This window comes from Ochotona curzoniae, unplaced genomic scaffold, assembly GCF_017591425.1.
Source record: "Ochotona curzoniae isolate NIBS_2020 unplaced genomic scaffold, NIBS_Ocur_1.0 contig_4501, whole genome shotgun sequence".
Classification (NCBI taxonomy): Eukaryota; Metazoa; Chordata; class Mammalia; order Lagomorpha; family Ochotonidae; genus Ochotona; species Ochotona curzoniae.
In genome coordinates, this window is record NW_024466307.1 from 9,504,483 (window position 1) to 9,526,295 (window position 21,813).

The 21,813-nt window shown below is 40.7% G+C and overlaps 1 protein-coding gene across 1 annotated transcript in view; it reads right to left on the minus strand.

Annotated features, from left to right (window-relative positions):
- Window positions 1-21,813, minus strand: part of KIAA0825 (KIAA0825 ortholog) — a 138,518-nt gene that overhangs the window by 11,865 nt on the left and 104,840 nt on the right. The window contains exons 14-15 of the mRNA XM_040985897.1: window positions 15,150-15,311; window positions 6,943-7,167 (exon numbers count right to left, since the gene is read on the minus strand). Of these exons, the coding sequence (XP_040841831.1) occupies window positions 6,943-7,167; window positions 15,150-15,311 (387 nt within the window). The remainder of the gene's footprint in view (window positions 1-6,942; window positions 7,168-15,149; window positions 15,312-21,813) is intronic.

The window sequence follows — 21,813 nt, forward strand, 5'->3', positions numbered from 1 at the left end:
CATCCCTTAAGGCACTGGTTTGTGTCCTGGCTACTTCACTTCCAAGCCAGTTCCTTGCTTATGGCCTGGGAAAATCCTTAGGGACATTGCATCCATGTAGGAGACCTGGAAGAAGCTCCTGGCTCCTGGTTTCAGATCGGCTCAGCTCCGGCTGTTGCAGCCAATTCAAGAGAGTGAACCAGTGGATGCAAGAGCTCTATCTCTCCTCTTTGTATCTTTGTATTTCCAATTTTTTTTTTTAAAAAAAAGCTATTTAAAAAATGCTTTTCAATAAACGTTTTCATTCAAATGACTATTCTCAGATAGAGGCTTAAGAAGTAGATAAATTAAGAAATTGCTTTAAGATCTCTCATCTTTTTGTTCTTCTATAAGGTTTTGTGCTTCTACTACCATTTACTTCAAAGACTGTAGGAGGGTGTCTTCATAAATGTCTGCGGAAGGGCAGGCGTCTAGCACAGCAGCTCAAATGCCGCTGGAAGCATCTGCATCCCATTTTGCCCTCCCTGGATTCGGGCTCCAGCTGAGCGTCCTGTTCAAGCTTCCTGCTGATGCGTAGCAGGCAGGGCGGCAGCGGTGTCCCAGGTCACTGGGTCTTGCGAGAGACTGAGTCCCCACTCCTAGTTTTGACCCGGCCAGGCCCCAGCAATTGTGGACACCTGGGGAAATAAATCAGCAAGTGGGAAGACTGACTCTCTCTCCCTGCCCACCATCTTTCACCTTCTTTCTCTGTTGTTCAAAATAAATCAATATATAAGGGTTTAAAGTTCAAAGAAAATGCAGATTATGAAAACACTCTCAATGAGACACTATGTATGAGAATTTTTTGAACTAAAATTAACCCTTTCTATTCCATTTTCCCATTAAATTTTGAAGTTCCCTCACACATTGCATTCCTTCCATCTAAACAGGACTTAACCACAAATATTGAGGAAGCTAAGTAGGTATCAGATAAGATTTCCAATTCTCTTTACACTTGTACTTCTACTGGTATTATTTTTCTTTTCTTTTTTTTTTTAAAAGATTTATTTATTTTATCGGAAAGGAAGGGGTACAGAAAGGAGGAGAGACAGAGAGGAAGATCTTTTGCCTGATGATTCACTCCCCAAGTGGCCACAACTGCCATTACTGCTCCGATACGAAGTTAGGAGCCAGGAACTTCTTTCCGGGTCTCCCACTCGGGTGCAGGGTCCCAAGTCTTTGGGCTGTCCTCGACTGCTTTCCCAGGCCACAAGCAGGGAGTTGGATGGGAAGTGGAGCTGCTGGAATTAGAACTGGTGCCCATATGGGATCCCGGTGTGTTCAAGGTGAGGACTTTAACCATTGCACTATCTTGCCGGGCCCCTGGTATTATTTTTCAAACCCTGACGATTTCATGCGTTCAAATCCCCAACTACTTCATTAACGCCTGAGGCAAACTTCAATCAGACCTCTAGCTTATGACAGATTAATGAATGCATCCTACTGTTCACAAGGACTGAGTCTACCTTGGTGTTACAGATTCAATGGCAAGACGCCTTTTAATATTGTCACAAGGTTTATTTAAACAAAGTTAACTTCTACCTAAGCCATAGATATGTAGCATATTGTAAGAGTCGTTTTAACTACAGTGCTGATAAAGAGGAAAAAGAAATAAGTTTTCTGGTGAATCCCACATGATATACCTATTTATCATTTATCATTTCTTCCTTCCTATATCTGTATACCACTGTGATATATATTTACAATTACGCAGCACACAAAAAGGAAATTTGTACAAATGAAACAAAGACAAAATAATGTCTTGAGCTTAATTTTAAAATTTTGCTATTGGTATAAAATAGCAATTAGTTCAATGAGGACAATGTGATTTAGTATAATTTACTATTTTACAAATCTGGACTTAACATTTCAGGATATATGAAGTTTAGTTTGTTTCAATACCAGGTGTTAATGGCTATTATCAGTAAAAAAAAAATAAAAGTTAGGACACAAACAAGGCTACTAAAAAGGTTCATGGGAAATAAATTAAAATATAATTCACTTTGGTACAAAAAATACATTGAGAACTATCATATGCATATTAGACTACAGATGCAAATGGAATAAAGGAATAACCAACTGTGCTGACAAAATGATGGTGGTTGATGGTGATTAAGATGCTGATTAACGTGGCCGGTATGATAGTATAGCAAGCTAGTCCTCTGCCTGCGGTGCTTGCATTCCAAACATCTGTAGGTTCATGTCCAGACAGTTCCACTTCGGCTGCAGCTCCCTCTGTATGGTGTGGGAAAGCAGCAGGTGACGGACTTGGGTTTTGGGTCCATGCTCCCCCGTGGGAGATCTTAAAGAAGCCACTGGCTCCTGGCTTCAGAGTAACCCAGCTCTAGCCACTGTGGCCATTTAGTGAGTGAACTAGCAAATAAAATATCTTTCTATAACTTCTTCAAGCAAAATAAAGAAAGAATTAAATATCCACGCTTCATAGATGCTAGCACGAAGTGGAACTAGTGTGGGGCACAAACACACAGCAGGAATAGATGATAAACATAAGCGAATTTATCAGTTCCACAGATTATTCCAGAAATACTTATTGAACAACTCTTGTATGCGAGGTTCTAAGCTCCGGTGACGTGGTAACGCAGTGCTGGAATTTACAGAGAGGGTACTTAATAGAAAATGAAATGCAAAGGTAAATTATGGTAGCGATATCAGCCATCGAGACACTGCCTCTGACATCAGAGTGCCTGCGTTCAATTCTTAGCTCCAGTCCTCACTCTAGTCCCCTGCTAGCGCATACCTGTGAGGTAGCACCAGGGGACAGCCACCCCCAGCCTTAAAAAAATAGATGCTGCTTGCAAGGCCTACATCCAACATCGGAGTGCTGGGGCTTGAGTCCCGGCTCCGCTGCGGATTCAAGTTCCTGGTAATGAAATTCTGAAAAGCGGGAAGTGACTGTTACCTTTTTTTCACAAACCCAAGATGCTGGACACAGAAATTGCGCCTTTATTCAGCGAGGGAGGTAGCAGGAAGTAGGTAGAAAGTGAGAGCAGAGCAGAGAGGGAACAAAGGAAAGAGGCATCTCTCACAGCCTGGGGGCAGGGGAGCAGTGAGTACGGGCTCAGGGGTGGGAAGAGGTGGTGGGAAGAGGCAGCCTCAGGCGGACACCAGGAATACATGCCTCAGGGGATTGGTGCAGGGAGCAGTTGAAACCTGAAGGTCTCTAAGCTTAATTAGGCAAGTGGGCCTTGAGGGGGATGAGATGCAGGAGGCTTAAGGCAGTGATGGGGAACCAGGTCTTCAACGGAACTGAGACCCAGGAGAGTGAAGGCAGTACTGCGTAAGCAGGCATGCCAGGCCTTCAGAGTGGCTTTGAGTCCAGGATGGCGGAGTCAGTCCTCAGAGTCTCTCCTTATAATGAGAGCTCAAAGAGTTGGGTCCCCTGCCATGCATGGGAAAGAGCTGCACTGAGGTTCTGGTGCCTGGCTTCAGAGTGTCCTGTCTCCCCATCCCCTCACTACTGTAGCCATTCACAGAGAGAACCCGCTAAAAGCAGATCTCTTTTATTCCCACTCTCTACTTCCCAACAATGACAAAAAAATTTTAAAATACATGGTGTAGGTGGTCCACTTTCAACTATCCAACAGGCAAAAACGTTTGTGCAAATATGACTTACAGATATCCATCACCAAAGAGGTCAGATATTCTTAAGAAAGAAATCACAAAACATTTCATTTTGTCTTTAAGGAAAAGGGTCAATAATTACAGAAACTCTTCATTTACAATATTTTAGCTCATATTACAAAATTCTGTCTTTTGTATTCTTTTAAGTGTAAACATCTATGCTATTTTTATAAGTGATACCAGATTATATATATATATATTTATCTATAGATATTAATGAAGAGCTCTAGACTTTCTGCAAAGCAGGCTCCATTGCTTGCAGTAGCATGTGGTGTATTCTGCTTGTGGCTTTGTCCCCTCAGCCATCTGCATGGGGACCCTGGCACAGTAATGTTATCCCTCCAGCGTAACCACTGCTCTTTCCAGAGCCACTGCTCCCATGAAACCATTCTTTCAGCAGTTTTCCCATGAAGAGCTCTTTCGCTAAAAAGGGCATTTACTGTTGTGAAAAATATCATCTCAGGTGTGCCCTTTGATTAATTGTTGTCAAAGAGACAATGCAAAATAAGACAAGTTCCTTTTGTTTGTTCTTTCAAACACAACTGCAAATGCCCAGGAGCCGAGCTATGTCAGAGCCGACTGAACTTTCATCCAAGCGTGCGGTAACTCTCCTGCTGGATAATTTATGGGAGTATCTGGTTCTTTAAATCGTCGATTTTTTTTTTAATGCAAAAGTATCTGCTGACAAAGAGATAAAGAAATGTGTTTTCGCGTCACCAGCGTGCTTTCCATGTTCTGTCATTTTTACTCTGTCAGGAAGTACAAATGTTGCCTCGAGGTGGTACCGATTCATCTTTCACTGGGTTAGAATTCAGGAGAAAGATGTTTAAACATTTATCATTGTTCAGAGTAATTTTGCAAAGAACATGATCGCACATTGTTTGAAGCATCCTGGAAAAATTACCGAGGTTTGTCTCGGTTTTGGATGCTTGGTTTCGAAATTCTTTGCTCCTTTAGATGATTTCAAACTATCTCTAACCAGCGTGTCAGGGAGAACGCTCACTTTGGAGGACTTAGACTTGACACTGACGTATGGGAAACCATATTTCAAATCTTCCCCTCCCCCCATGCAGATTTCCATTCCGATGCCTCTGCAAATCTCATCGGGTCATCACTGCTCTGCCTTAAAATATGTCTGAGTGTATGAGAAACAGAAATACATCTGAGGTTTTTTCACTTTGCTACTCTTTGTTCTTCCCTGTCTTCTCATCAGGAGTTGATCTCTTGATTTTTGTGAATGTCGATTCACTTGTGGTTCCAGAAGGATATGTTAAAACTAGGATGTGTGTGGCCAGTGCTGTGGCACAGTAGGCTAATCCTCTGCCTGCGGTACTGGCATTCCATATCAGCACCAGCTGGTGTTCTGGTTGTTCCACTTTTGATTCACCTCCCTGCTTAGGGAGGGTGGTTCAAGTCCTAGGGATCCTGCATCCACATGGAAAACCTGGAAGAAATTCCTGGCTTCAGATTAGCCCAAGCTTGGCCATGGTCATGGTCACCATTTGGGGAGTGAACCAGTGATACTACATCTCAGTCTCTCTCTCTCCTTCTCTCTATAACTGCCTTTCCCAAAAAGAATACATTTAAACAAACAAACAAACAACAACAACAACAACAAGATTGTGTGGCACAAACACCAACTTTCGTCCACCTGCACACGGAAATGTGAGTGAGGAGGAGTGAGGAGGCCCTGCCCGATGGCGCCCTCCCATTCTGCAGGACTCCTTGCTCTTCTTGTCCTGAGCTTCCTCATATAGGGTCCCCAAAACCACACAGGCTCACCACAAGACCAAAGCAGGGTTCCAGGGACGACCTCCATGTAATATGGTAGGAAGGTTTAATTTCATTCTTCTAACACACCAAAAAGCTGTGTGCCCCTCCCCTACGCTGTACCCACTCTGAGACAGTTACATTGGGCTTTAAGCACCAGCAGGTATGCTGTATTTACAGCTGACCCTCCAGTACGGTACCTGTGATGTAACAGTGACTCACTCAGTAATATCCGCTGAAGGAGCAAAGGACTGAACAAATGACTTACAGACCGGCACATAAACACCATCTATCTGGTGACTGTGTTTCATCACCTGTGAATTCCTTGACCCAGTATACACCATTTCTCCTTCAAAAATACAATAAGCCTAGATTATAAATTAGCTACCATAAATGATAGTGAAAGGCAAAATAATGCTAGCTCTATGGCATGATATAGTTCCTGAATTGTTTCAAATGTATGAAATGTGCCAATGCAAGGACAAAGGAGAAGGGGCAACCACTTGGACAAGGAAGAACTTCAGTAATGAACAGGTGACATTTTCAATTTTCAATTAAATGGCTTTACCAGCTTCAAAGGCAGTTTAATAAGGCTTGAATAGAATTAAGCATGATGATGAAAGGTCACAGGTAGATAATTGATTTGAGTTTTTAACAGAAGGTCAATGGAGAAGAGCCTCACTGCTTGGGCGTTCCACAGAGAAGGATTCGGTAAAGACTAGCCCCTCCAACTGACATCAGGGATTTACCTAGAAATGTTCTTATTGACAGCTTTTGTGGAGCTAGATAAAAATATTCTTCAAAATACATCTCCAAGCAATCATGCAAATTCTGGGAATGCCAAAAGATATGGAATAGGCAAGAACATTTAGAAAGAAGGGATTGGTCTCACGCAATCAGTGAAAGTGACATTGAGGATGATGCTGAAATCCATGTGGTAGATCCTTCCTCTGAGTAGGAACAATAGTGTCAACTCAGAATTCCAGCTGTTGGGGAAAACACTGTGGCAGGAAAACCCAGGTAGTTCTCACAGGCGCCACTGTTTTTCTCCTACAAACTGCCCATGTAGGTGTATTAATAAGTGCAAAAAAAAAAGGATTAATTGGTGGCTGCAGGGGAAAAACTTCAAGAAAACTCATCTAAGTGAATATCAGAGTCATCTAGAGGGAATAGGGAATATTTTAGATTACTCAATAAATTTAAAGGAAACTAGTTAAAGTCATATGACTGTTTATGACTATTAAAGTCATATGACTGTTTCATATGACTGTGAATACTACTCAGTGAAAATTAACAACAACACAAATTCTAGACTGGAAGGTGACCATTTCTAATGACCTTGATTCAGTGGCTCAGAGGAAAAAAAAAAAAAGAAAAAAATGATTAAGGGTCCCAAATATTCTTCTTGGTAGAAGGAAGATTAATACAGTTTATCTGTCCTATGATTTTTAGTATTTTACTTGATTGCATATCCTAGAAGACCACCGCATTAATTCTCAAGAACACTCTTACCTTTACTCGGTTCTTTCTTTTGGGTCTCTCGTGGAATGTAGCAGCATTCTTGGGGAATACTCTCAAGCAAACGTTCAGGGACACACGGCTTGGTTGGGTTTGTCTCACAGTTTTTCCGAGAGGTCATCACAGATACGGTCTGCTGGACAATGTCCTTGACAGCCTCGGTCAGCGCCAGCCTCAAGCATCGGATGACCTCTAGCTCCGACTCTGTGCATGTTGACACTTTAAAATCAGACAAAGTAGTTTGGTTACGGGATCTGGCATTGGATTGTACTTGCTTAAACGTGGATTCAACGTTGTAATAATGTAGTTTTAAAGCTACAGGAAAGAAGACTTTCTTTTAATCAAGAAGCCATATTATTGATAATCAATCAACTACGCATTTGAACAACAGGATACAGGGTCTCAAGGCCTTGGGCCATCCTCTACTGCTTTCCAGGCCACAAGCAGGGAGCTGGATTAGAAGCGGAGCAGCTGGGATACAAACTGGCACTCATATGGAATCCTCTTGGTTGTAAGGTGAGGATTTAGCCCCTAGACTACCGCACTGGATCTGGAAATTTCTTCTTCTTGGTAATGAACGCAATAGAAATAAAGCAAGAGTAAATAGCAGCCTTTTAGTTTTGGACTGTGCTGTTGGGAATATAAACTGTATGACTTTTTCAAATGATAAATGGGCAATCTAAGTCATACCAAAACTTTAACTAACATTTCGCACACTTGTTGGCTCACTTCCTTCCTATAAGCTTATCTAAACAATTAATTAAGACTAAACAAAAGATTCAAAGAAAAGCTAGAAATAATTAAAATGTCCAAGTACAAGTGATCTGTTTCATCTAGCATATCTATGTAATAAAACTGCCTATTATGTAGCTAAAAAATAAACTCAAGTTACAACATACAATTTCTATTAAAATTATATATCTACACATATAACATAGTTGAAAAGATATACTATTTAAAGTTCATGAAGATGAACAATATCTGAAGCCATTTCCGGATTTTTGGTTGGCTGGTTTTTGAATGTGAGCTAGAAGGCCAAGGAGAGACAGTAGACATGAAGATGACTGCCACAACGGTCACTTTCTTTAATGGCCAGTTCAGAATTTTCTGTTCATGTCGGCATTTTTCTTTCCTTGCTTCCTCCTTTACTTCTTGTTTCTTTCTTCTTTTCCTACTCTATTCTTAAGTAACCAGATACACAAGCCCACATTTGCTGTGTGACATTTATATAAAACGTCCAGAAGAGCAAATCTATATGGACAGAAAGTAGATCAGTAGGTCGCCAGGAACTGAGAAGTGACTGCTAATGGATATAAGGTTTGTTTGGGGAGCAACTAAAATATTTTAAAATGAAACGGAGCAAACAATTGTCTAGTTTGTCAATCTACGAAAAATTGAACAACACTGATTAAGAGGATGACTCTTTTAAAGATTTATTTATTTTTATTGGAAAATCAGATATACAGAGAGGAGGAGACACAGAGAGATAGATCTTTCGTCCACTGATTCACTCTACAAGCGGCTGCAACAACCAGTGTTACGCTGATCATAAGCTAGGACTCCGGAGCCTCCTCCGCGTCTCCCACATGGGTGCAGTGTCCCAAGGTATTGGGCTGTCCTTGAATGCTTTCCCAGGCCACGAGCAGGGAGCTGGATGGGAAGCGAGGCCACTGGGACATGAACTAGCACCCATATGGGATCCTGGCACGCGCAAGGCAAGGACTTCAGCTATTATGCTACTGTTCCGGGTCCAAGAGGATGAATTTTATGATACATGAATTTAATCTCAACAGAGTTGTTATTAACATTATGACTGAAGGACAAGAAGGAGATACATATTGAACATATTAATATCAAAATATGATTTGATTCAGTGCAGGTATCGGAAGGCTTTTTCTGCAAATGCTACTACAGTAAATATGTTAAGCTGTGAAGAGTCAGATGATCCTGGTTGCAAATATTCAACTCTAACCACTGGAGCACAAAATCAGCCATATATAATATATAAATTAAGGACTTAGCGATCTCCAATAAAGGTTTATTAGCATGATGGGCTGAACTTAACCCCAAGGCAATAGTTTTCCAGCTTCTAATTTAGCAGGTTATTTCTTGACAGCGCTACCAGCTGACAGTAAGATACGCGGTGCTTTGGATGAAGGTAGGGTAAAGGAGATGATGATTTTGTAGTGGAGGATTCCAACGTGGTAGAAACAGAGCTGGGTGAGTGAATGCGCCAACAATCGAGTTTTTGTGCAGTCAGAGTGCCTTATGCTGAAGGTAGAATTAGAGGAAGAAGACGGAAATGAAGGGATTAGAACCCAATGCGAAACGTTTTTCATTGTACAATGAAAAATAGAGGACTGCTACATGGAAAAAATGATGCATTCAGAAAAAGAGGAACCTAGGCCTCCGACGGAAATACATCTCTGACACCAGTTTGTTTTCTTGTCACTTGTTTCTTTCTTTCAAGGAATCACTGTAGAACGTAACTGAGACTGGCTAAGTTAAGTTTGTTAATTAGCAAATCAAATTTAATAATGAATGTTAGGTCACTTTTGAAAGTAGTTATACAATAAATCATTCCCAAATCAGTTTCCGATGAGTGATAGAACTACATTGGTGCCCCAAAGATGAGATAATAAACAGCCAGAATATGACAGTCCTTCATAAAGTTCAATGGAAAATGCAATTAAAAGGTAACTTGATTTCAGTGCAAAGTTTCAGAAATCTATGCACAGTTTTTTCATGATATACATTAAACATGCACAGGTTTGACAATATTTTGCACCAAAGTAAGCTTCTCGTTTAATTGCATTCTCCATGAATATTCTGAAGTACACTCAGACAGCACAGTAATAAGCCTTTCAGGTTTAGAGCTGTTATTTAGGAAATCTGTGTTTTCACTTGATAAAGTAGTTCCAATGAGGCATGCGTTTAGTTATAGAAATATACTGTGAGAAGTATGCTCTTCGGGAATGTAACCACTGTGTGAGCACCAGAGAATGGCTTTAGACATTCAGTTAAGACATCATTGAGCCACACAGACCCAATCTCAGGGAACCACCATCAGACAAGCGCTCCACCACCGACTCAACGTTGCTAGCCGACACTTAACTAGACTATTTTTCTGATGGCATTTCCACTTGAGGTGATCATGTTATTGTTGAAAACGATCACAACACTGGAAAAGAAATATACGCTTTAGCAATGATGAAGTAACCGGTTCCAGATTTACTTTCCTAATATAAAAGCTAGAAAATATAGGAAGAAAATATACGAATCAACGATTTTCAGATACTAGAAAAGAAACAAAATTGGTAAATCTGACAGCCAGCTGTTTTTTACTTCAAGGGACTTTCAGATTGTAGTTCCGGAAGGAGAAAGTCAGGCAAGCATGGAAATCTAGCTGAGGTAAAGAGACAGAGATTGGAGGAGACAGCTGGAGTTTTCTGGGAAAAGTGCCATAAAGGATGGAGCAACCAAAAACAGAGCTCCTGAAAGCTGCACAGGGCGCACTTGGAGTGTCACACAGCGTTAAGCTGGCCATGGCAGAGTTTACTCCAGGAAATCAGACAAACAGCAACTATCAGAGCTCTGATGAGACTGGCTCATGCTTGAGTTCATCCCAGAACTGGGAGATGCACTGCTTAACCAAAACATTCAATGGGTACTCCAAAATACCATGTTTTGGCAAATGGGCTAAACAAGGCCTAGAATAAATAATATTCTAGTTCTGCGATAATAAAGCTTAACAATAGTCCTAAAAATCATCAGGTGATTCAAAAGTGACACAAACGTTATTGTAAACAAAATCCGTACCATATGGGCCCGGCGCGGTGGCGCAAGTGGTTAAAGGTCCTCGCCTTGCACGCCCCGGGATCCCATATGGGCACCGGTTCTAATCCCGGCAGCCCCGCTTCCCTTCCAGCTCCCTGCCTGTGGCCCGGGAAAGCAGTCGAGGACGGCCCAAAGCTTTGGGAACCTGCACCCGCGTGGGAGACCCGGAGGAGGCTCCTGGCTTCGGACCGGCATAGTATCGGCCCGTTGCGCTCACTTGGGGAGTGAATCATCGGACGGAAGATCTTCCTCTCTGTCTCTCCTCTCTGTATATCTGCCTTTCCAATGAAAAAATAATAAAAATAAATCTTAAAAAAAAAAAATCCGTACCATAAAAAACCTCCACAAAATCTAGGCACCCAAAAAATGCAATATTCATAACAGCTAGCATTCAATAAAAATTACTGGACAGGCAAAAAGAAGGCTTCCATAACTAGACAAAGAATAAGTCAATACAAATATACCTTAAAATACAGAAGTGATGGAACAAGCAACCAAGGATTTAAAACAAACATGAAGTATTTATATACAATTTTTAAAACAAGAGATGGCATACAAATATAAAGTGATCTAAATAGAATCGTTAGAATTTAAAAACATTTGGGAAAGACTCCATAGAAAGAAGGCTTATTGAACTTGAAAATGTGTGCAAAAATATCCAAAGGAGGCTAAAAGCAAACAAACATTAAAACCCAAAATAAGAAAGAATACAGCCTCAGTGGCCTGCAAGACAGTGTAAGAGGTCCATGTACATGTATTCAGGATCACCAAAATGAAGGGCTGAGGAGAGTGGAGTAGGCCTGGTAAAAAAAAAAAAAAACAAGCTATTCCAACAGAGAATGGCTGAAAACTTCTCACATTTCATGAAAACTACATATCCCTAACAAAACAAAACAAAACACTTCAACAACCCCAAGTCGAAAAAATATGCTATACCATAAACAATTTGGCGGAAAGCAATGACACAAAGAAGCCAGGAACAAAATAATACACAACTTTCTATTGACATGGGATTCTAGAATGGTCCAAAGTAACCCAACATGATGTAATGTATGTTAATGTCTTCTGAGGCTGGCAGTGGAGGGAGAATTCACTGAAAAGAAGATGAAAGAATCATAGGAAATGATGAAAATGTTCCATGGTTTATTGTGATGGCTGCCAAACTTATTGGTCAAGCTTATTTAACTCTTCACTAATAAAGAGTGAATTTTATGTTGTGAAAATTATAATACATTATTAATTTTTAAAATGTAGCTTTCTTATTTTGAAAGGCAGAGAAAGAGAGATCCTCCATCTGCTGGCTCACCCATGAAATGCTCCAGGCTGAAACCCAGGAACCTGAAACTCCATGCAGGACTCCTATGCAGGTGGCAGGATCCCAAGTACTTGAGCTGTCACCTGCTATCTCCTAAAGAGTGCATCAGTAGGAAGCTGCATAAGAAGCAGGATAGAAACTTGGAGCCAGGCAGCCTAAGCAGCATCTTAACTTGATATACAATACTGCCCATATCTCAATAAATTATTATTGAGATAATAATATAATCTAAGTCAAGATTATAAAGACTGGGTGCATGGCTAAGGAAAATATTCAGAAGATCATCTTCCCACTGTTGATATCTTATGTTTAGACTCTGCCCATTCTATTAGCAGGAGCATATGTGGGTCAAAGGGAAAAATCTGTGTAAACTGTTTGAAGGTCAAACACTGTAAACTAATTTTAGCAACATGAAAACAACACAGCATAGGTGGAGTGGGATGGGGGGCGGGGTGGGCAGAGAAGCTAGTGGGAGCTTTGCATCTCAAAGTTTAATTGGAGAATTTTGCGAGGTCATTAAAAGCTTCTTTTCCAAAAGCTGACAGAGTGAAGAAAAAATGATTTAGAAAGCACAAGCAAAGCCAACCTTGTTAATCCACATGAAGAACATTTGTTGGGTATGTTACTATAATGTCTTACAGACCATATTGGCAATATTTTTTTCTCATTCACAAACCTGGGCATTGTCTTAAAGGGCAGCGGTAATAATTCATGCCTTTTTCATTTGCCCAACTGAGAAAGTGCTCGATCTACTTTGAAGTTGGCTACATGTACTTTGAAATGTCCATATAAGTCTTTTCACCATATTGCTTTTTGTGTGTGTGTGTAGTTCTGCTGTCTGAGAAGGAGAGGATTGTAAGTATCTTCCATCTGCTGGTTCACTCTCCAAGATGCCCATAACAACCAGGAATGAGTCACACAGAAGCCAGGAACTTCATCCAGGTATACCAGATGAGCGGCAGGGACACAAGTACCTTAGCCATCACCTTCTGCCACCAGGGTGCACATTAACGGGGCTGTTGGCTTGGAAGCAGAAATGGAACTCCATCCCAGGCACTCCAATATAAGATGTAGCATCCCAAGTAGGGTTTAACCCACTGTGCCACAACGCACCTCTTCCTTTCCCCCAGACTGTGATGTTTTCTGGGTAAGTTATGCTGCAATCATGAACAGTTTTTCAGCAGCAAGAAAATACTCATATACCAGTGAAGGTTTTAAATAATGTGTGGCAGTTGATGGACGCAGGTTAATTACATTTACTGATAGATCTATCAGTGGCAAAATGCTAATACTGGGGGATGATAACTATGTCAGCTGGTACACGTTAAATGTTTTCAAGGTAAATAGAACTCAAAGAAAAGCTTGATTTTTGTCATGCATTACTACACTACAATATCTTCTTAGGGTTTTTTGCTTTGTTTTTCTTTAAAATAATAATCATTGCTACTTCTCTAAAAAGCTTAAATGGCAGAGCTAAAACAAAGATGAGACTTTCCTGACCATGGCATGTCCCGGGTTCCAGGGACTGTTCAAGATTCAGGGATTATTCGTGGTAAGAGAGCAAGAACTGATACAAAACGGCCTTCTGGCCATTTGAAGCCCAGTAACTTTCAGGCTGCTACACAATCCAGGCTCTTTGAATACCAGGCAAGACTTGTTTCCAGGGACTGTCCTGAGCTCGCTGGGGAGGGTGCCTCATGTGCAGCAGAAGAGGAGACCAATCAGGAGCAAAGGACAGCTTTGCTTTGTCTTGTCAGCATCTGAGATCTACGGACACAGTGAGGGGTGTTTTCCGGGTGGCTCTGGGATGAGTATCAGAAGTGGATCATGAGCTGGGTAATTGCTGCATCAACAGTGGCTGCAGCATGAGGCCACTGACACTCTGTAATCCTTCGAGAGAATCCAGCTCTTTCATCCACAGAAACAAACTGAAAACAGCCGAGCGTGGCAAGGCTCTCAAGGTTATCATCCTTTCAGTCCCCTAAAGACTAAACCAGAAGCACAACAAGCTTCTTTATTTTTACCTAGACATTTGGTCGCTCCTTTGGGTAAACAAGAAGCAGTGAGGGATGGCATTAAAAGTAGAAAATAAAACTTTAAAAGGAGATAATTATGACAGAATCTTTAAGTGATAGATTCAGATCTTTGAAATTATTACATAAAGTTATCTATTGCTGTTTTTTGGGGATAATGAACGAGAGCAGATGAAACATAATGACTTTAAAATAGCTAAAATGATTTGCAAGTAATATCTGGAGGATAGTCAAAAAGTCCAAGAGCAGTGAAACCATCATTATGAGTCCAGTATATCTCTTATAAGAAAATCAGGAAATATTTTTGCAAAAGTGCTGATACCAAAGCAGTATATAAAAAAGCTTAGGGGCTGGCACAGTTGCTTCTGCCTGCAAGTACGAGGATCCTATATGGTCACTGGTTCGTGTCCTGGCAGCTCCACTTCTGATCTCAGGAAGCTAGAACGAGCAACGAGTCGGACGAGCACCCAGGCACTGTAACACAGATGCATGATCTAAACTGGCACCCCAAGTTTCTTCAGTTGAAGGCAATAGAATGCAACAGATGAGAAAATGCATTATTCCCAAAGAAACCACAGGACATAACTGCCTTACACAGAGAAACACCATACCCATCTTCACATAAATGCTTGAAAAAGTTAAAGAAAGTTCACTAGTAGTATTGTCCATCAGTTTGTTGAATAAACGCATGAAAGAGTTTTCACATACAATTAATGTCTTGTATGCTCAATAACAAAACATCCTGCATAAACACTGTATTGTAGGATACTTCCTAATCATTAAAGAACAGAAAATATGTAATATATGACTCTTTCCTCAATCTCTCCTTCATCCTTTTCCAAAATGTATTCATTGGACAGAACCTAACAGTTTATGATTCCCTACAGGAACCTTTTATACAGAGAAAATGTAAGGTAAACTGTGAGAAACAACAGATTCAGCAAAACCGACACCAATAAAACTCAAGGCATCTTTAAAGGCATCCGTGTCTATAAAACACTCGCAATTTCTCATACCTGGAATGTTATGTAAAAACTCCCATAACTGGTGTTCTTCCATGTAGCTCACAAAGACATTTCCAAATGTTTGTGGAGAAAAATTGCAGTGGTACAGGACTTTAAAGATGGCTTCCACCAAGCTGGATCCTTGCAGGTGATTTTCCGTGTCAGAAACTTGTTCTTAAAAGGAATAAAAGTGATTTAGTAAGGCAGGTTTGTGTGAATGTGATTAAATTCTTATCACTTCTCCTAGCATCATGCTGTGATAACATATTTGATTAATATTTACATAGCAAGAGAAATACCACATTCTTTCAGATCCATGGCTCATCTAACCCAATATTGTTTCTGAGATCCTCTTGGATATTTATGCTGGGGACAAAAAAAAAAAAAACCCAAGAGGAGTCATGAAGACATCAAAGTACAATACTATTTTCCCTGGATGTTAGTATACTTTATCTGAAGGTGAACTTTTTTGTTTGGTGAGGGGGAGAAGGACTCTTTCTCATTTAAAAAGCATACACTCATTAATTCTGTAAATTGGGAAAAAAAATCCAGACAATAAAAAACTAAAAATTGTCCTACGGGAAAATTCACATTTGCAGTAAAACTCGGGAGTATGCTAATAGTCTCGTACATACTTATGTTACAGCAACAGATTCTGTCATTTTAGAATGAAGAGGTTAATCAATTAACCCCTTAATAAAATTATTTAAGGAATTTAACTATTTTAATTGCCATTTTCAACCCTACTTTGGCTCAATTACTGCTTCCCTCAAAAATCCCATCTAGGAGTTTCTGTACTACTTATCTGTAGGCTAGACTGAAAGGGAAAACAATGATTTCTCTTTGTTTGGATAATAAGCATGATTCATATTTTGCTCAAAGTATTTATCCAATTAAGAACAACAACCTGTATATCTCAACTTTTTTGTTTTGACGATCTCAATAATATAATCTAGACAGCCTTGGAATGGATCTGCTTCTGTGTTCCAACTATCAGGCATATTTTCCCGGGTACTTAGCATGAGCAAGTAGAAAAATTAACAGAAATAAAATATCTACAAAGGTACTAGGTGTTTTATGTCTATTTATCCTTATAAAGCTAAAAAAAAAAATGCAGAGGATCCGCATTACACCCACATTTAGAAATAAGAAAACTCAAGTTGAGAGGATGAATTAAAGAGAATTGTTATACAAATCGGACCGGCCGTTGGCTACCCAATACATTCTTTTTCAGCAGGTTCTTTGAGCTGACACTGTTAAAATGGAAAGCAACACAAAGGATACAACAACCTCAGTTATTTTCTCACACAAATCTTCATGTGGACAATTTCAGTGAGCAAAGCAAGATTTAGATATTTTTTAAAATTAAGATTTACTTATTTTACTTGAAAGTCAGAATTACGGTGAGAGAGAGGGAGGAGCAGATTGAGGAGGTAGGGAAGAAGAGAGATCTTCCATCCACTGGTTCACTCCCCAAATGGCAGGTATGGCCAGAGGTGGGCTGGTTCAAAGCTGGGCGTCAGCAGCTTCTCCTTGGCCTCTCCCACGGGTGCAGGAGCCTAAGTATTTAGTTCACCCTCTTCTGCTTTTCCAGGCCATTATCAGGGAACTAGACCAGGCACCCACTGGCACCCATATGAGATGCAGGCATCACAGGCTGAGAATTAGCATTTGTGCCATGGTGCCAGCCATCCCCCAAATTTATAAAAGATAGAAACCTCTGTCACAGCATCAGGGGAAGAGTTCCAAGAAAGGGAAGACCTGAGAAATTGGTGGAAGTGATTTGTTTTAAGCACAATTCTGGTGAGGAGAATAGCTAACAACCAATGAGAAATCAATGAGAAGCTGAGGCAGACATTAAACTCAAAATTATACCAACTAGCATTTCAGTTAAAGTTGCAATTAGAAGAAGTATGGGGGACCTTCCCTAGATAAATAACCAGTGATGATTTCCTAGAAATGACACTGCAGCTGGAAGATGATTCAGAGTTGCCCGATAGAAGAGGAGGAATGTTCTCGACAGAAACACTCTTCCAGAGCGTATGGGAGAGTGGTGGAGAAATTGTCCCTTTCTTCTAGCCACTTCTGCAAAAGATTGATAGTGTAAAATATACAAACTTATGGTGCAACCTCACACCAGAGTACATATGATCCTGGGTTGCAAAATAAGATCAGATTTACAGAGAGAAGAAGAGACGGAAAGACTTTCCATTCACTCCTCAGTTGGCCACAAAAGTGATGAACTGCTCTCAAGCCAGGAGCCAGGAGCTTCTTCTGGGTCTCCCATGTGGGTGCAGGGTCACAAGACTTTGGGCCATCCTTGACTGCCTTCACAGGCCACAAGCAGGGAGCTGGATGGGAAGTGAAGCAGCCTGCACAATAAATGGAACCCATATGGGATCCTAGTGCTTGCAAGATAAGGAGTTAGCTGTTTAGCCATTGAGCCACTGCACCAGGCCTTAAACTGCCTCTTTATAAGATTATACTATGTTATAAGGACAAGCCACATCTTCAAATTCATTGGCCATCTATAGCAACAAATACTTGATTCAATATCCTTGCTGCTCAAAATGTTGCTAATGGGGACAGTAGCACCTGGAGCAGCCCCACCTGCAAACTGACTACAAATATGTAAGCTCAGGCTCCACCCAAGCCCTCTGGAATCAGAATCTGCAGTTTTAATTATGTCATCAGTTTTGGAGTTTGTACTTCCATGACCAAAGGTCCTGTTTTCTGTAAGCATACCCTACTACCAGCAGCAGCACCCCAACCTCCAGAAGATTTCAGAGGACTCTAGATGCTGCCATTTCTGGAACAGGAATACCCCAATGGAGCCCCTAATACCTCCGGACTAGACCACTACCTTTCTTGGGTAAGAACCTATTTGGAAAGGACAAAGGTAAAAACAAAATGTATTTTACTGTTCCTAATAAAAATAGTAAAATCAAATGAACAATACTAAGAAGATTCAACAGCATCCTGTAACGCAGATGTTGTTACTGGTAAAAACAGCCTAGGAAACGCCGTCAGTGCTAGGTGGACTAACAACACCTAGAAGGAGTACATTTTTATTTTATGTAATCTCCCTCAAGACAGTGATAGAAAAAGCACTTTGGTCATACATGTAAAATGGAATACATATACATACACTCCCTAAGCACAACAAAACGCCAAAGTTTCTGTTCACTGCCTAAGAGAACAGGAAAATGTAAGACAACGGCATTTGAAGTGAGTTCGCCTGTCAAGTCAACCATCGCTCGGCAGTAGCAGCCATTTAGGTAGAATTATCTCTAAATTTGCTTCTTGATTAACTTTACATATTTTGTTACAAAGTAAAAAGAAGTATAAAAAATATAGTACTGAAATGATCTTTTCTTAGGTTCCTAACAGCATTCCTGGATTGTGCAACACTGCTGTGTGGTGAACACTGCGGGGACACGGATGGGGTAGGTGGAAGTACAGACTTGGGAATGTAGCTGCCGGATTCAACTCCACTTTGCTACTTACATGTGTGGATTTCTCTGTCTCGCTTTCCTCATTTGTTATTGGGGGATGTACTGTCACAGAGATGTTATATGGATCTCATAAACATATTTAAAGCATTTATAACTCTCTATAGCATATTAAATATTATATTATCTGTTTGCTAGCGTGCTGCTGCTACTGTTAGCAATATAATCATCTCTCAAGAGGTAACATATTTTCCTACAGGAGGAGTTGTTATCCAGGGCAAAAATACAACTCCATTTCCTAGAATACCTTGGCCTACAGCATATATTACATATAAAGATTCTGTCATTTGTTTTTTTACTTTGGGTATTTTCTGATCCTCAGTGAAGCTGCCCCTCATATTAAACACTGTCCTTTCCGTATAGGCTCTGCTGCGTCTCTTAAACGATTGTGGTTTCACAGGTTGAACTGCCACTTGAGACATCAGGCAATAGTCTTTGTTTTTACTATTTAGTTTATTTGCTTGAAAGGCAAATGGTTGAAAAGAGCTGGGAAACGGTCAGCCTAGGCAGGGGTCAGGAGTGTAAGAAGTTATTGGAATAACCCACCCTGGACCCAGAGCCATTTCCTCTTCCTCACAGCTCACAAAATTCACGCCAGTCCACAATCCCTCCCAATCCCCCGCCCCACACCTTGCAGGCTCACCTGAATGACAAAAAGGCCCCCGGGTGTGGCTCTCTCTCTCTTCTCCTTCCGGTTTCCCTTTCCTTCCTTCTTTCCCGCTGATCTCCCACGACATCCATCCTATTCCTTCCCGGCTGGAATAAACCTCCTAAGATACCATGTTGTGTCTGGTGTTTTCAGCTCACGGTAAAGAACCACATTGTGGGAATTAACTGAGCATAATAATATCGTAAGAATCAGAACTCTGTTTTAAATAACTAATAAGGAGTTTCTTCCATGTCTCCCAAGTGGGTGTCAGGGCCCAAACACTTAGGTCATCCTCCGCTACTTTTCCAGGTACATTAGCAGGGAGCTTGGGTTGAGGGTGGGGCAGCCAGAAGACAAATGGGCAGCGAGCAGTCCTTTTTAATTCTGTAGCTCTGCTACTGATGCAGCTCTTTGCTAATGTACCTGAGAAATCAGCAGGCCAGGGCCCAAGCACTGTGGACCCTGCTAATCACGTGTCAGACCAAGATGGCGTTCCTGTTGCCTGGCTTTGGCCTAGACCAGTCCTGGCCATTGTGATCATTTAGGGAATGACCAGTAGATAGATCTCTTTCTCTCTTGCACTGTGCATTTCAAATAAATAAAAAATGTATCTGCAAACAAAAGAAAAGCAAATAGAAATTGTGAGAAGTAATTTTCTCAAATCAAAACCAAAAGCTGCAGGTTTCCAGGTACCACTAACGCTGTGAGATAATTTTCGTCTTTATAGTAATTACACAGCTGTTCATGAAGAAAAAGTGTACTTAACAGAATTCAGTAGTGTATTCAGACCTCAGAATTCAGAAATACTGTAAAATGTTTAATTCAATTAAAATTTACATAAAAATACTATAGTTTTGATAGGCATAATAATTTCTACTTCAATATAGTTAATATAAGCATAAGTAGATTATTTCTAACCTGAAAATGATAAGAGTTCTATTGGAGCTTAATAAATTGGCCAATTAATTGATTAGCAAATCCTGTCAGCTCATCTTTACAGTACTTTAAGTAACTAGTAAAATTCAGTGCAACATCATGCCAGAGCAGCCACACAATCCAACAGGTGATGAGTGCTTGAGAAGCTTCGGCGAATGTTCTTAAGAATCACAGCAGTCAGGGACTGCCCAAAGCTGTAGGAGCCTGCACCTGTGTGAGAGACCCGGCAGAAACCCCAGGCTACTAACTTCAGATCAGCTCAGCATCAGTTATTGTGGTCACTAGGGGAGTGGATCAGAGGAAGGAAGATCTTTCTCTCTGTAGCTCCCCCTCTTTGCAAATCTGATCTGCTTTTTCAATAAAAATAAATGAATTAGAAAAAAATCATGATGAAACATACATTCACAGCACCTTTGGTAACTATAAGTCTCTTATATAAAACAACCCATTATCCACATTCCAAGGTAGATGTAATATTTTTGGTAAGTAAATACAGGATACATTTATAAGAAAACATGGTTAAATACATTTAGTATACTTATTCTTCCTGTACTTAGTGGCGGTATCAGTGTAGTAAAAAGATTTGATCTTAATTGATTTTCCAGAGTGTTCTACAAAATTCAACCAATAGAACAATAGAATTTCAATGATTTTTATCAGAGAATGTCTCCCAGTGGTATCAGATATCATCCAGGTCTTGTAACCACCATATCTGAAAGATTATGGAGCATAAAGGAAGCTCTGTGTTTTAAATTCCAAGTGACCACTACTGGCTAAGTACTGCTTACTGGGCTCTCTGTAAAAGGAGGTGTGCTTGCTTGAGGAGGAATCTGACAATCTACAAAGGGCCCTGATGACATGGCTGGGAAGGCAAGTTTAAAATTCATGTGCATCAGGGTTGATCCAATCCCAGGCTTGGCAGATAACCTGTCTTTAGGACATGCACCTTCCTCTCCAGGATTTCACTTGCATGAGTGTTTGCAATAGAAGGGAAGGGATAGAAAGCTCTGGCTGGGTTCAGAACTGAGCGAGGCCTACCCCTCTGTCCCAGCCCCTCTGCATCAGCTTTGTGTATATCTGGGCAAGCAATATTCATTTTTGCTCCAACATTCCTTTCAACTTGAGAAGAGAAATGGCATGTTTTATAAAGTTATCCAAAGAATCCAATTAGCCAATAAACATGGCATGCTTAGCCTAGCACCTGATGCCTGATGAGTAAACAGAAATGTTGCTTTTGTTAGCTTATCCCAAGGAGAGGCAATGACAGCGTGAAGCTAAAAGAGATGGCTTTCAGGTGATCTTTGTGGAATGTGCGGCTGGACCAGAGCTGCTTAGGACGTTAGGAATAGAATCACATTCAGGGCTCGGACAAGCGGGTCATGAATGCACCTCTGCATGGAGCGCAGTGAGCTCCAGGAGTCCTGGAAACCTCTGGCATCATATAGTTTTGTGATTTTTTTTTGAGAGCTGCAATGGAGAAAAAAAAAATTCTGACAAGTGGTACCTCTTCCAAGCGGTTTTTAGGAAGCAAATGTCAAGATGGATGGGTGAGAACAACATGGGGGCAGGGGGACTAGAT